Source organism: Malania oleifera, chromosome 5 (genome assembly GCF_029873635.1).
Source record: "Malania oleifera isolate guangnan ecotype guangnan chromosome 5, ASM2987363v1, whole genome shotgun sequence".
Taxonomy (NCBI): Eukaryota; Viridiplantae; Streptophyta; class Magnoliopsida; order Santalales; family Ximeniaceae; genus Malania; species Malania oleifera.
In genome coordinates, this window is record NC_080421.1 from 111886372 (window position 1) to 111899399 (window position 13028).

Here is a 13028-nt window from a genome sequence, read left to right on the forward strand (position 1 = left end):
GAATGAAAACTCTATGTTAGCAAACTAACATTCATACAATTGATATTAGCTAGCAAGTGACAATATTGGAATCTAATAATTCGAATGGCTTATCAAATATGGAATCTTTGGCTTCATCATAATCCTCTTCATTCCAATGTATAACATAAGGGTCAAGCTAGAATCTTCTGGGAGCATTTGGTCTTGGTGAGGGATGAACGGGGTGTATGTGTTTGTCCAGAAAATAAGTCCCAATTGTTCATTCACAAAGGAATCAAGTTATATGTGGAAAAGATGCTATTTCAAAATTTCAAGAATGAAAATTCTATGTTAGCAAACTAACATTCATACAATTGATATTAGCTAGCAAGTGACAATATCAAAATCTAGTGATTCAAATGGCTTATCAAATATGGAATTTCTGGCTTCGTCATAATCCTCTTCATTCCAATGTGGAACATAAGGGTCATCACGCTGGAATCTTTTGGTAGCATTTGGTCTTGGTGGGGGATGAACGGGAGGTCATTCTAGAGGAGATGTCCTTTCTCTTGGAAGGTTGTTTGGTTCCCTAGAGTGGTGGGAAGCAATTTCATTGTCAACCTCAAAGGGCTGTCCTGAATTTTCTGGAGGTGGGTCATGAATTAAATTAGCTTCCAGCCTCTCAATTCTGGAAAGAGCATTAGTGAAGTCTTGAGTTAAGACTTGAACTTGGGCTTGAAGGTCATCTAAGAGGATATCACGGTCCATATCAGTCCTACGACCATGATAATGGTTCCCAGCTCGGGTTGCCATCAAAACATAACAACACAAGGGCAAGAGAATCACGACTAAGGAAGGGAATTTTTGGGGAGGTCAATTCGGCCAAGGCAGTGGACTTTGAGGGTTTGCCTAACTAACCTAGGCTCTAATACCAAGATGGTATAGGACGGGGAATGGTGACCTAGTGCTACGGTTCATCCCTCACACAAGCACATACACTCAATACACTTTAAATTAAGAATTTAACTAACTGAACATTAACACAATAAATTAGGCTATATTTCACATGTTCAAGGATTTTGAAAAGGGGTATGACTTGTCCAGCAATTAAGTCTTAATTGGTTCTTTCACAAAGGAATCAAGTTAAATGCGGAAAGATGCTATTTCAATATTTCAAGAATGCAGTTCTACGTTAGCACAATAATATTCCCACAATTGATTTTAAACTAGCAAGTATCAATATTGTAATCTTTTGGCTCAAATGTGCTATTCAAACATAGAAGTTTAGATTTTCAAGCAAAGGCTTACACAAGATTAAGTAAGGATTCAAACAATGTGAAATAATATTGAAAACTAAAGGTTCTGGGTGACTTCAGTCGCTTGGACCTTGGGGTCAGTCGCCTGAAGAATTTAGAAGCAGAATTGCGGATGGGCAGTAGTGAGTCAGTGGATTGAGCCAAAGACCTTAGTCGCCTGAAGAGTTTTTAAACAAAATTCTTGGGAGGCAGTAGTAGTTCAGTCGACTGAACTAGTGACTTCAGTCAATTGAACTCCCACAGATTTTGAATAAAGTGCAGGAATCCAAGGGATAGTTTCAACTAGGGCTATGGGGCTTCAAGCAAGGGTTCACAACCAGTTAAGGGCTTATGAAAAGATCAATCTTACCAGGGATGACTTGATATGGTTCACCACGAACTCAGATCACATCGTAAATATCCTTGGAACAAGCTTTAGCACAATGAAAGTAGGGGAGCTTCTGTGTGTATATGAAATGGTTCAAATGAATGCTGAATTTACCAATAAATACCATGAATGACTTGACGATATTCTACACAAGTTAGATCTTGCCTGAAGTCCTTCGCGCAAGCTTTGAAATGCCAATATGTATGCAACAATAGAATGGTGGATTGGTGGCCGTGGGGTGTATCTTGGTGGTGGTCGTGTGGGTGATGGAGGGGAAATTGTCAGAGTGAGATAGGGATGAAGTCGCTGGATAGGATAGTGGTCTCTCACTACTTGATCTCCGGAGAGAACGACGTAGCCTCACATTACACAACCACAAGGATTGGACAAAGCTAACAAGCTTTACAAGGGAAATTCCTTCAATATTCTATATTCAAACTTGACTTTCTAGTTCTTACAATGAAGGGGGTATATATATATAGCGAGCATGGAGGGACAATACATTAACTTCTTACACAAGCATGGGGAACAAGGAATGGGAAACTAAATATAATAAATACTCAGTAAATCCTGACACATTAAAGACTAACAACTTACTAAACACACAACATACTAAACATGCACATGCAAGCAAGTTGTTTTGCATGTTTACAAATTAAATACAAAACATAAGTAAAATGAAATAATTTAAATGATTTTATAATTTACTCAGACCATGTAAATTTTATATGGAACTTTAGGCTATGAAAGTGTTAGAAATGGAGTTTGTTTTATTCTAGAATAATTTTATGCAAATAAGGATATAATGGTAAATGTAGCATGAATACAATTGCATTCCCCACTTTTGCTACATATAACAAACAATGAATGGAGTTGATATTCCTTTCTATTTTCCATTGCATGTGTCAATTACACTGGTTCAACTCTGCAATCTGCACATTCTATTTCATTCCTGACTTGGTCTTGTTCATGCATTTATTCCATTCGGTGAAACAAATGAGCTGATTGGGTGTTACATTTGAGCCTAATCTGAATCGGATCAGCTGGGAAAAATGCCTGATTAGATCCTGTTTATAATTGGCAGATGGACCTGCAAGCACAACAGTTGGAGCTCCTCCATAGGTTAAATGAGCCAATGCCTGTGATCTTAAAGCTCCTCCTGTAGACTTAGGTTGTTAGTTTGTGCATCCAGTAGCGCATTTGCTGACATGTTTATTATGAATTTGTTGGTTGTTTGATTTACAAATCTGGTAGTTGCCTTATGAAGAAAACCCATTGATTGGTGCAATAAGTTTTGCAATGCTGTATCACCATTTTCTAGTTTTTATGTGATTTTAGCACATGCTGCAGTTCATCATTTTCACAGTTCCTTACTTGAAAATGTTTTTTAGACAAATTATCTGGCTGTGCCTACGGTTGAGTTGAGGATATGGCTGGTGCTGAGGCAAAAAAGTCAAAGGGCAATGCAAGCACTGGTGAGTATTTGTGCTTTACAGTAGTCTAATGGCTTATTGATTGTATATTTTGTGTATTTTTCTGAAATTATATGTTGAAATTTTCAGGGGGAAGAAAGAAGGAAGTGAAGAAAGAGACTGGTTTAGGCCTCTCCAATAAGAAAGATGATAATTTTGGTGAGTGGTACTCAGAGGTATGAATGCTTAGTTTCAACTATTTTCATATTATGGTCCAGTCGGCTAACTTCCAGACTTGGTGTTGTGATGATTATGGGGACATTAAAAATGAAGAGATGGAAAAGAAAAACATAGCAAGTTATAGGCAAGACCTTTTATTTTTGGGTGTTATTTGGGTGGGGGGGGGGGGTGTGAGGAAGTGGGGTTGGGGGTGGGGCTCTAATGCCCCAGATGGGCCAGCATATATGAGTTTTACCCTTTATTAGTACTCTCCCAGTTCACAATTTGGAATTGTTTCTTTTCTGTGGTTGGTTGGGTGGGTATTAACAACTGGTGCATTCTATCCCGCTATAGCGCTCTTGATGTGGGTTTTAGAACCTGCAAAACAAAACCAAGTCTATAGTGCAACAGTGCATGCTAATTCCTTATTATCTGGTTGCTAGTCACTTGTTTATGATACATTGCATTTAAGGATGTCTGGGTGCTTCTTATCATAAGGATGCATTTCTCATGTTGTCTCAGATATGGCATTTTTATAGTGATGCAGGGGGGTAAAAAATTTTTGGTGCTTCATGTTTGATCCTAATTCCCTGTTTGCTATTGATTTGTGCACAATACATTATTTCAAAGATATCAAGAGTGCTTTTTATCAACACATCTGAATGCTTGGGCTCTTTATCTTCCCATCTTTCTTTTCGGCTTGTGCAGGTTGTTGTCAGTGGTGAAATGATTGAATACTATGATATTTCTGGCTGTTATATTTTGAGGCCATGGACTATGGCAATCTGGGAGATAATGCAGGTAAGTGTGTAAAATTTTCCCACGCCATTTAATTTATCTAGCATTGGATACTTCATTCATTGACAGTTTTATTGGCTGGGTTAGCTAACCATAGTGTTTTCTTAATTCTGTGCTGAAATCACTCATGAATGTTGGTGTAATAATCAGTGATTTCTTGGCACTTTCATTTATTGCTGTTGGTTTGTACAATTACAGATGTCTTGATTTTTAGTTGTTAATCAACTTTTTGTTTCATTTACTTTCCTCAGTCTTCAATCGAACATGTGTGTGGTTGTTCAATCAATGTTGTCAATATGCAGGCTTTCTTTGATGCAGAGATTAAGAAGATGAAGATTAAGAACTGCTACTTCCCTGTTTTTGTATCTCCTAGTGTTTTGCAGAGGGAGAAGGATCACGTTGAGGGTTTTGCTCCAGAGGTGAGGTTTAACTACAAACTTTCTTTTCTGTACTTGGAGAGGGTATGCTCATCTCTCAGTGTATGGAATGCTTCCCTTCTTTCACCCTCCCCCTCTTCTGGGGTGGAACTCCACAAAATCATATCTTTTCACTGGAAATGTTGTTGGCATAGTAAAGGAGAAGCTGCCTTCTTTCAGGCCATAGTAAGAACTAACAGGCTTAATAGAAGCAATTATTGTTGATCATGGATAGAAGAATGAGCCCCTCAATCCCCTTAATGTGTCTATGAATGGAAGTATTTTGTATTGTAGCGATCACTGAACAACACTCAGTTAGGTATATGTTATTGTTTGCGGTATTCTGGTGTTCCTTCTCTGTTTTTTCTTTTTTGTTTTGTGCTGTGGGTAATGTGTAAATTGTCTCTGGATCAGTTGTACTTGTTTGACAATAATTTCATTACTTGCTATTTACTATTGCTGTATTGCATTTTTTTTTTTCCCACTGTTGATCCTTCTAATCGCTGCAATTTCATGCATTTTCAGGTTGCATGGGTCACAAAATCTGGAGAAACAGATTTGGAAGTGCCTGTTGCAATTCGCCCAACTAGTGAGACTGCTATGTATCCCTATTATTCTAAGTGGATAAGGGGACACCGGGACTTGCCTTTGAAATTAAACCAGTGGTGCAATGTCGTTCGGTGGGAGTTTAGTCATCCAACTCCATTTATCAGGTAGTTTCATGGATTTGTTTATCTATGACTGGTTTGTTATTAGTTTCTGTTGCAGTCATGAGGATTTTTTTTTTATATCTTTATTGAGTGTATCATATAGTAGCTATTGTACGCATTTATAATTTTAACTTTGTGTTGATAGTGTGAAGGCTAGTGTTCATTTTTCTGCATATTTAATAGGAGACTCTATTATTGCGTGCACACTATCATCTAGAATTTGTTTTTTTGTTTTTAATACATTCAAATTCTCTTCCCATTGAATTGCTTCTAATGGATTTTTTTTTTGAATATTCAGTAAGTCCTTTCACATGCTGATTTTTCCTCAATTAAAAACTTCCATAAGAATGGTTTTTTTGTAGTGTCCAATAAATTTCTTGCTTGTTCTATCAAAGAAAAAAAAATGGCTCTGGTCATACACTTGTGCTGATTTTTGGAATTATTTTTGTCATAGTGAATGTATTGTTAATTATTGTTGACTTTTTCTTTTGTTGATCACTTGGTAATATCTAAAATGCACTTATAATTTACTGTAAAGTACTAACATACTCTATGGTTGTAGGAGTCGTGAGTTCCTTTGGCAGGAAGGGCATACTGCTTTTGCAACCAAGGTGGAGGCAGATGCAGAGGTATGGAATTCAGGGTTTATATCTATTGTATCTTTGGCTTCCATCAATGTTTGGTTTATATAGTGTACGCATATGATTTCTATTTGTGGTATTTTTTTGAAAAGTGTTCAACCAAGATGTTAAATTAAATTTATGCAAGAATTTGAACATTTAGCAAAGTTTAAAACTGGCCAGTGCAAGAGGGGCTTTGGTTACTGGAAATTAAGAGCAGTTCAAAATGATTGTAATATATTGGTGGCATTTTATGGGAGTGTTCCACCAAATTGTTGAATTCGATTTATACAAGAAATTGAACATTGAGTTTGGTATAAATTTAGCCACTCCAAACATGTGTTTTTGGGTAATGCAGTTTACGAGCAGTCCAAAACCATGGTCCTATATCATTGGGAGAAACTCTCCTCCATTTTCTTTAGTAGCATGCAAACAACAGACAATGTATTAGTGGTCCAAGAATGAGCATTAGATCAACCATTTAAAATTTTTTGATCATGTTTGTGTCCAATTTATTAACAACTATTTGCATTATGAGTTGGCTACTAAATTTTATTTTATTTTTTTAATTTCTTATGTTAACCCATTATTTATTCTCCCTAGGAGCGTGGAAATGGAACTATTTTGGGACTGTCTGCTTTCATTAAAGACAAACCGATTTAGACACGAGTCTGGTAGCTAATGAGGTGGTTTGAGGATGTGAAATGTAGGGGCAGCAGGGTGTTACTCTCAATTTTAACTTTGAAAAAGCCTATGCCATGGTGAGTTGGGGTGTTTTGGAGAAGGTGATGGTTAAGAAAGGTTTTGGTTAGTGTGGAGGAACGGGATTAAAGGTTGGTTGTCCTCAACAAATATGTTTGTGATTGTGAATGGACAATGTAGCGAATGATTCGAGCTTCTTGGGGGCTAAAGCAATGGGATTACTTCTGTTCTTGTTTGTATTGGTGGTTGATATGTTAAGTGGAGAGCAACCTTCAGTAGTTTGCTGATGATAGTATGCTTTTTCTTGAGGATTCATGAATTCCGAAATGTTCTTTGTTGAGAGTTTCCAAGAAGAGTTTGATTAATGTGTCTAAGAGTGAGGTGGCCAATATTAACATGGATTATTGTGACTTGGGGTTCACGACTTTAGCTGGTTGTCCTTCTATGGGTTGACCTTTGTCCTATTTAGGGCTTCCTTTAGGTGTTAATCCTACTTTTTTGCTGCTTTTTGGACCCTGTGGTCTAGTGTCTAAGACTTTGAATAGGAGATTAGAGGGGCTGGAAGAGGGAAAACTTGTGCTTAGGGGGTTGTATTACTCTTATTAATGCCTCCTTTCTAATATTCCTCTTTATTTTTCATCCCTTATTAGAGTTTGTGTGTGTCTAGCGGGGTTTAAAGAGGGGCTTATGATTAATTTCTTATGGTTTAGCTAATAGGAGGGATCATCTTGTTAGTTGGGATGTAATTAGGTGACCTATGTCTGAGGTGGATTTGGTGCTTGGTAATGTGGTATCCAAAAACATCTCTTTGATAGCAAGATAGTTATGGAGCTTCCCCTTAGAGGTTGATTCCCTATCGCACTAGGTTATTAGAAGGAAATATGGAGTTCATCAGAATGGGTGAGATACTAGAGGGAGTGGCAACATTTTTAATGTGAGTCCTTGGAAGTTCAGGCTGCTTGCTCGTTCTTTCCTCATACTTGGGGCAGGTAATGGTAATACAATTCGGTTTTGAGACGATCTTTGAATGGGAGAGATTTTGTTGGAGGTATTGGTGCGTCCTATTTGGGTTTAGCTGCACAAAGGGGATTTGAGGTGAGCTCATTGAGATTTATTTTGGAAATCTTGCCATCTAGTTGGTGCAGGTAATGGTAATACAATTTGGTTTTGAGATGATCTTAGACAGGAGAGATTTCGTCGGGAGGTATTGGTGCGTAATCTTTGCGTTTAGCTGCACAGGGTGGATTGAATGTGTTCTCATTGAGATTTTTTTGGAAATCTTGCCATCAGTTTGGAACAAAATTTTGTATCCTCTGTTAGTGATTTATTGTAATAGCCTCTATACAGCAGTTGTTTATATGGGAAATACGAGGGTTGGATTTCCATTTCCTCGTTTGTATTGTCTTTGTTCATTGCACGATGGGGTTGTTTTATTTTTGCTTTCTAATGGGGACAAATTTTTGTGGAATTTCAATTTCTGCAAGTCTTGGAGTAATTGGGCAGTGGAAGAGCTGTCACCTTTGTTGTGTTTGTTGGAGGGTTGCTGCCCTTCCAATAGGGAGGATCTGTGTAAGTGGGGGCTGGATTCTTCCCTGGGAAGGGAGGGGCTTTTCTTGCAGATATTTCTTTGAGTTTTTGATCCGGGAGAACATGTATTTCTTGCTATATCCATAGTATTTGGAAGGTCAAAGTTCCCTCCAAAGTTAAGGCTTTTATTTGGTTGGTTGTTCTCCATAGAGTTAACACTAACAATATGCTACAGAGTAGGAGGCCTTCTAAGGCATTGCCTCTTGATGTGTGCGTGTTTTGCTTCAATTGTTCTTAAATCTGCGTCTCGTTTGTTTATGTATTGTCCTTCCTCATGGAGGATTTGGAACAAGTTATTTGGTACTATTGGTGGAAATTTGGTTTGTCTGGGGTTGGTGGGGGATATGTTGGCTATTTCACTTTTTGGTTTCAAAGCAGAAGCATAGACAGGTCAGCCTTATGGACATTTGGGTTATATGCTGTATTGTGGGGTATATGGATGGAAAAGAACACCTCCCCCACCCCTAGGAAGGCTTCTTGAGTTTTGGTTGAGGATAAATTCAATATTAGGCTTCTTTATGGGCTGTAGCTGCAGGTTGTTTTGAGGATGTTCAGTGTGATTGGCTGGGCTGTTTTGTATTGACCGTTATTTTCTTTTTTTGTTTTTTCTTAGGAGGATGCCCTGTTCTACTTCTTTGTACATTCCTTCTTTCTCAATGGTATTTCTTTTTGGGTAAAAAGAGGGTTGGATGTCCAAAGCATTTTGGTAGAATTTAAAAATTTCATGGTATATATATATATATCGGATAAGAAAAATATATTAGAAGAGAACAAACAAAAGTACAATGTTAGGAGAACAAGGTGTCTTCCAAAAAACAAATAGAAAATTGCAATAATGCTGTCCTCCAGTTCCTCTGAAGGTGGGACAGCGGTGTTCCCCCAAAATCCAAATGAATGAGCCCAAAGAGAAGCCAAAAGCACTACTCTGCCCACAACAAAAGTGGAGAGTTTGTACGACCCTTGAAAATAATGCTACATCTAATAGATATGGAACATATGACTTCTATCTGGACACAAAAGACAGTTAATGAAGCTCTTTTAATGACCAAGAATACAGATCAGTAAGCTTCCTACTACCATGTTGAGACTTGAGAGACTAGCAAATTAGCAATCCATTCTTCAAAACAATAGACGTTTGAAATGGAAACTCTGGAGTGATTCAGTTACGAACTTGGATCAACTATAAACGTAGGCAAATTAATACTGATGTGTGGATTAACTGCATCATATCTGCTGCTACAGCCGGTGGAATGGCCTATTGGTGATTGTTGTAGCTAATATCAGTTGTCTATGTTGGGGTCTTTATGCTTCTTAATCTTACTTTTCTTTTGAATTTGGTGAACATCCATATAGCATGTGTTTCTTCACAAATTTTGAGCAAGTAAAGGTGGCCTCTACTTTGAGTATTGATATTAGCATTAAACGGATGGATTTTTGTGTTGAGCACTTGAAACTCTTGTCATTGATTTTTGGAGGGGGGGGGGGGGGAGGGAATAATAAAGCTTTCATGTGCAATATTTGTTTTCTTCATACAAGCATGATTGCAGATTTTTTTTGTCATTGGGGCAGCTTCTGTTTGTGATGCTGGATCTTTTGCAAATAGCTCTATGTTTAGTTTTTTGTGATTGGGATTTGTCAGAAAATAGGCACACTGTGATAGGAATGAGATTGGGCAATATTTTAGACTTGGGGGATGGGTTTGTTGCTAGTTGAAGACTGGATCTGATAATCTGTTGTGTTCACAGCATTGAAGTACGGAATGATACAAGATATAGGAAGAACTGAGGAAGGGAAGAGAGTGATTGGAATAGGCCTAGGCAATACGTCAAAACCCAGGTTCACAAGAATCACACTAGAAGAAGGCGATCACACCCTCTGGGAATTAGCTCTAAACTGTTTTCTTATTCTCACGTCCGGTTCGGAGGGCGGGGATATCCTGACCCCCTCAAAATGATGTCTACCTCTATAGGCTGACCTTTTCCTCCTTTCTCCCATAAAGCTTCTCTTCACGCAGTCCCATATCCAATTAGTAGAGATCGAGATGCTTTAATAATAGGTTTGAGCGCTTTTAAGCCTTTTCTTTTGCTTGCTGCTCAGTTGCTCAAAAAGAGAACCATGCACCCTTTATATGAGACTATGAGTCCTTTGCTTGGTGACAAAGGGGAGTTGGTGGCCTTGCAAATGTGGCGACCAGGATGTTAACCAAGACTTGGACTTGTCTAGAACTTTGAGACTCACTAAGAACATCCAAAATTAAAAAGGGAGCCTAGAATAAAATTCAGATGCGTGGACCCATTACTATCGGTTCATAACTAAAGTGCCAAAACACTCCTAAACTTCCAAAATACTCCTAAACTTCAAATTGAATTTAGCAAGAAAAAAAAAAGTATTTGGACTCCTTAGGCAAGTTCTAACTCTAAATATTGCAAAGAAAAATGATATTTGTTGTGGAATTTTGTTTTCTCCTTGTAATATTCCCTGCATGTAGTTTGCATCAGTCTTGAAATTTTGTTGTTGTGCAACTGTTGATCTATTTCAGGTCCTAGAAATATTGGAATTGTATAGGCGTATATATGAAGAATTCTTGGCACTTCCTGTTATAAAGGGCAAGAAGAGTGAGCTGGAGAAGTTTGCTGGTGGACTTTACACAACAAGTGTTGAGGTTATTACTTACTACTTACTATATACACATCTACTATCTATGCTGTGTGCATTATTCAACAAGTTCAGACCTTTTTTGTGCTGATTAACATGTGCTTTAATGTGGAATGTAAAACAGCCAATCATATTTGTGCTTATACTATGTGCTAGGCTTTTGTTCCGAACACTGGTCGTGGTATACAAGGTGCAACCTCCCATTGTTTGGGCCAGAACTTTGCAAAGATGTTTGAGATAAACTTTGAAAATGAGAAGGGAGAAAAGGCTATGGTCTGGCAGAATTCTTGGGCCTACAGTACTAGAACGGTATACTTAACAAGTTATGATTTTCTTTCATTTGTTCATGACAAATGGTTGTCTTTTTAAAGACACATAAATTTCCTATCTGGCAATGGTTTATTGTATTACTCATGAATATAGTTCCATTTCTTTTCATTATTTGTTTTTGTTTGTTTTTCTGTTTCCTGATATGGTGTTCATGGGCTTCAAAAAATGTTTTGGATCTTAGCATTTTGCTGTTGGAACTCAACAATGTTGCTCTGCTATTCATGATGATTTAATAACATTCAGTGCCATATCTTATTGTCAAAAAGAATGCTTCGGCTATTATGAGTTATTTATTACACAGCCTTGTGGTAGTCTTGGATTAGTTATTTGCCTTTTTGGTGTTTTCATTGGTTCAATAATAAGTTTCAAAGCATTAATATACTATTACTCTAACAGAGCCTCAAGCAATTCCTTCCCTTCTAGTGTTTTCTTGTAGGTGCTGTACATTATATTGCACATTCTCAGGGATTGGCTTGAGCTAAAGTTTGGTGGAATGCTAGGATAAAAACTTCATCCATAGATTTTGAGGCTTGCTACCTATATCATATTTTTCTTTGTGTATTCGAAAATCTCCCTCGAGGCTTTGGACATTAGCATTCACATTGAACTTTAAATAAAATGCATTTACATCTCTTCTGGTATCAATGTTACATTTTGTAGTAATTGTAGCAATGAAAAGTCTATAATGCCAGGTATCATTTGGAACCACTCATGAAGAAGTGTTTTAAAAAAAAGTGCTGAATTTACTAAATGTTGATAATAAGTGGTGAACTGGAAATGTGCTAAAAGTCACAAGTGGTGTTTGGTTGTGTTTAAAATAAGTGGTATTTGGATACTAACTTTTGTTATAGGTACTATATAGATTTATATTATTATATTTCATCAATAGTTAATATGTTATAATATATAATAAAACAATATATGATTATTTTTAGATATATTTTAAATTAAAATATTAATAATTTCTAATTAAAATTTTAAGTGATAATTATTTTAATTAACATTTAAATATTTTCTATTAAGTAAAATAAAATAATATTGTTATTTTAATTAACAATAATCTTGTTATGAGGTATATTTATAACATATGACTGTCATTAATTTATCTAAAAACAATATCATTAATTAAATTAAAAAATTTAATTTATTCAATGTTAATTTTAAATTAAAAGATGGTTGAATTATGTTTTTTATCAATAACTATGTCATAATACATAATGCAATAATCTATGATTATTTTAATATATTTTAAATAAATTATTATTATTTTCTGTCTAAAAATTTAATTGGTAATTATGTTAATTATTTTTTAATTATAATTTGATGTTTTTTATTAAATAAAATAAAATAATATTATTTTAAATTAATATATTATTATTTTAAATTATAGTAATATTTTCTAATTAACAATTAATTAATAGTTATGTTAATTATTATTTTAATTAACGTTTAAATGTTTTTACTAAGTAAAATTAATATAGCATTATTGTTTTATAATTAACAATAATCTTGTTCTTAATGTATATTTATAACATATGATATATTTGAATTAATAGATGGTTCTTCTTCTTCAATTCAGAATTAGATTATTTTTCATCAATAATTAATATGTTATTATAAATAATAAAATAATTATGACTATCTTCTAATATATATTTTTTAAAATTACAAAATGCCATTATAAATTATTTTATTTACAAAACTGACCCTGCCTATGAATAATGCCACTTATAAGTGGCCAAAAAGCATTACTTTTTTTTGTAGAAGTGTTTATTTTAAGTGATAACTGCTATAAGCACTTTTTTCTTTTTTTAAAGTGCTCCCAAATGGAGGCTTAGGTATGTGAATGCTCGTGATCACACACACAAAATTGATGTTCTAAAATGTGTCAGAGATCTTAGGGTTTTGTTTGGTATCGTTTGTATTTTTCAGTTTCAA

General features: G+C 35.7%; 1 protein-coding gene across 7 annotated transcripts in view; it reads left to right on the forward strand.

Annotated features, from left to right (window-relative positions):
- The window catches only part of LOC131155821 (proline--tRNA ligase, cytoplasmic-like), a 40489-nt gene that overhangs the window by 18387 nt on the left and 9074 nt on the right, over positions 1 to 13028 (forward strand). For 4 of the 7 annotated variants that reach the window (XM_058109263.1, XM_058109258.1, XM_058109262.1 and 1 more), the window contains 8 exons: positions 3033 to 3116; positions 3204 to 3289; positions 3981 to 4073; positions 4373 to 4489; positions 5012 to 5199; positions 5759 to 5825; positions 10645 to 10767; positions 10917 to 11069. In XM_058109263.1, the coding sequence (XP_057965246.1) occupies positions 3071 to 3116; positions 3204 to 3289; positions 3981 to 4073; positions 4373 to 4489; positions 5012 to 5199; positions 5759 to 5825; positions 10645 to 10767; positions 10917 to 11069 (873 nt within the window). In that variant the 5' untranslated portion in view covers positions 3033 to 3070. Of the gene's footprint in view, positions 1 to 2725; positions 2813 to 3032; positions 3117 to 3203; positions 3290 to 3980; positions 4074 to 4372; positions 4490 to 5011; positions 5200 to 5758; positions 5826 to 10644; positions 10768 to 10916; positions 11070 to 13028 lie in introns of all 7 variants that reach the window. The other 3 variants (XM_058109261.1, XM_058109259.1, XM_058109264.1) reach the window with 2 other exon arrangements.